Source organism: Argopecten irradians, unplaced genomic scaffold, assembly GCF_041381155.1.
Source record: "Argopecten irradians isolate NY unplaced genomic scaffold, Ai_NY scaffold_1004, whole genome shotgun sequence".
Classification (NCBI taxonomy): domain Eukaryota; kingdom Metazoa; phylum Mollusca; class Bivalvia; order Pectinida; family Pectinidae; genus Argopecten; species Argopecten irradians.
Genome location: NW_027188471.1, coordinates 11,522 through 14,005, shown reverse-complemented (window position 1 = coordinate 14,005; position 2,484 = coordinate 11,522). Strand labels below are relative to the sequence as shown.

Below are 2,484 nucleotides of genomic sequence, written 5' to 3'. Positions count from 1 at the left end.
GAGAATGCATGCAACAACTGCGGCGTACATTTACTTAAACTACTTCCGGAAGAATGCGATACATCTGAGACTGCTCTACAAGTGACTTGGTCAAAATATGAATATGTCAATGTCAATGTAAAGAAAAACAAAGAAATTAAAAAGCTTTGTTTGGTTAAAAAAACAAACTGCGCCAGGAGAGATGTTTTCTTACTTAAAGCACCTTTTAGTTTCATTTCCGGCTCACCAGTTCCGTGCAAATTGGCAGACAAATCAAATGAAAACTTTAATTGAAAATTTGCCAATGAACGACTGTATTTGTATTCACGATTTTTCTGAAAATTTTTTCGTGTATCGAAAAACATGAACTACAGTCAAGTTATTTTCAAAAGAATGAAGTTTCAATTCATGTTACTGTTATTCACCGCCATGCAATTCTTGAATATGATGGGGCTGAAAGTACTGAGGAATCACCAAATATCGTCACAGAACACTTCTTTGTTATCAGTCCGGACTTAACACATGACCAATATTTCACCCATGCTGTTCAAAACTTGGTATCGGAACACCTGAAATCGATTCGTTATCAAACCCGAACAATGCATGAATTTACGGACGGATGTCAAGCCCAGTATAAAAGTCGTCATTGTATGGGCTCTGTAGCTCATGCTTGTTACGACTTTGGTTACGAATGCTTCATAAGAAATTACTTTGAAACATCACATGGAAAAGGGCCCCAAGACGCCGCTGGAGGGTGCTTTAAGCGACAGGCCGAAATGGCCATTATCAGAGGTACCGAAACGATCCAGTCAGCAGAGCACCTTTATAACTTTGGAAAAAACAAGTTTGAACAGCCAAGTGGGTCTGCTAATTGCAAGAGAAGACATTTTCAGGTATGACATTAGCTTGGTTTTTATTTTTATGTCCATCATTTACAGAGTCCCTATCTTTAACTGATTATCAATATTTATCTTTGTAGCAGCAAGGATGAGCACAATCACATGCGCTTTCTAATTTCTTTAGTAGTTCATAGATGTATATAAAACAATACATGTACATGATAATATTGTCTATATATTCAATTGTATATATGTGTGCGCTTATATAAATGCACATTATACCATGACATGATCAATGATATTTAATAAGCCTTAACAAAAACTTTCATTTTCATTTCAGGTACATTGAACAGGTTACGCGTGAAACGCAAATGCGTTACAAACCAATCCCAAGAAATAGACAAATACATCAGATTATAGCAACTGGAAATCCGTCCCACCTTTTTGTTAGGAATATCTCATGTTATACATGTGACCAGTGTATCACCGGAAATTATGGAGCGTGTACAAATCGTATCGGGAAGACAAGGACGGCTGAGATTAGCAGGGAAGGTGGTGACGATCAAGTCAGTGTAGACGATAATCTACAAGACAATTCACATGTAAATGATTTCCATGATCTATGTCAACCTACCAGTATACTCGCGGTCTTTACAGACGATCCAAGTGAGGATTTTTATCTATTTAAAGCGAAGAGTAAACCGGAAAAACTAAAAAGGAAACTGAAAGACAGTTGGGGTGCAACTTTTGAAAAGGGGTGTGAAGTTATTCGGGGGTTTTACTTTGAGACTGTGAATAACGTTTTCACCTACCGTCTTTTGAAAGACCGACTGGCTGTGGTGCCGGCATGTTCTGTGCGCCACGTTCTGGTAAACGCCAGTGAAAGTAACAACACGCTAACTATTAGTGAAGATGATCATGTGGAAATACTGGCATCCCTCGATTCACTGTTGTATGTGTAGTCGAAGAAGTTATTAATATAGAAAGCAATTCTGGACAATGTAGTAGTTACATATGTACAATACATTGGCGAGTAACTTTGGAGACATTATATATATACATGTACATTTTTTTGTATATGTATTCATGGAATCGGTGTTACAATGTATGTAAAACATGCTGCGGTAATATCTTTACATTGATAAAATTTCCATTTCTTGTGTATACACCTTTAATTAACTTATCATTCTTTACTCACTTGAATATGTGTATTGGATAACGTTGTAGTGACGCGTCGCGAAAGCGGTCTAAAAACGACGTCATTCTGTGTTACGTAAAGTGTCACCAACATCGCGCGTTACGTCATTATGTTTCCCGCCGTCGTCCTAAATACCGGGCGGTAGTTGACTATCACTGCGCCAGACGGCAAAACAGCGAATTGACTCCCCATTGTTTTCATATATTACGCAGGAAATCTTGCATATGTTTGGTGTCGTAACCTTATTTTAGGTCATCACTACGCATTTTCTGATGTTATTAATGGGTTTTTAAGAAACCTTTATATTTTGCTCCGGAAAGGTAATGGGCCTTGTTGATAAACAGACTAATTTGGCAAAACTATTACGAAATAGCTCCAGATAAATTTTGAAGCGTCGCTTCAAAAAACAAAGATGGCGCCAAAAAAAGAAACGGGTGCGCATCTTTTTCGGTCGGTTAATATTTTACC

General features: G+C 37.7%; 1 protein-coding gene across 1 annotated transcript; it reads left to right on the top strand.

Moving 5' to 3' along the window:
* Window positions 1–348: 348 nt before the first annotated feature.
* LOC138313863 (uncharacterized) lies at window positions 349–2,262 on the top strand. Its single transcript, XM_069254125.1, has 2 exons — window positions 349–863; window positions 1,151–2,262. The coding sequence occupies exons 1-2, from the start codon at window positions 579–581 to the stop codon at window positions 1,778–1,780; spliced, it is 915 nt and encodes a 304-aa protein (XP_069110226.1). The 5' UTR covers window positions 349–578; the 3' UTR covers window positions 1,781–2,262.
* Window positions 2,263–2,484: the final 222 nt, after the last annotated feature.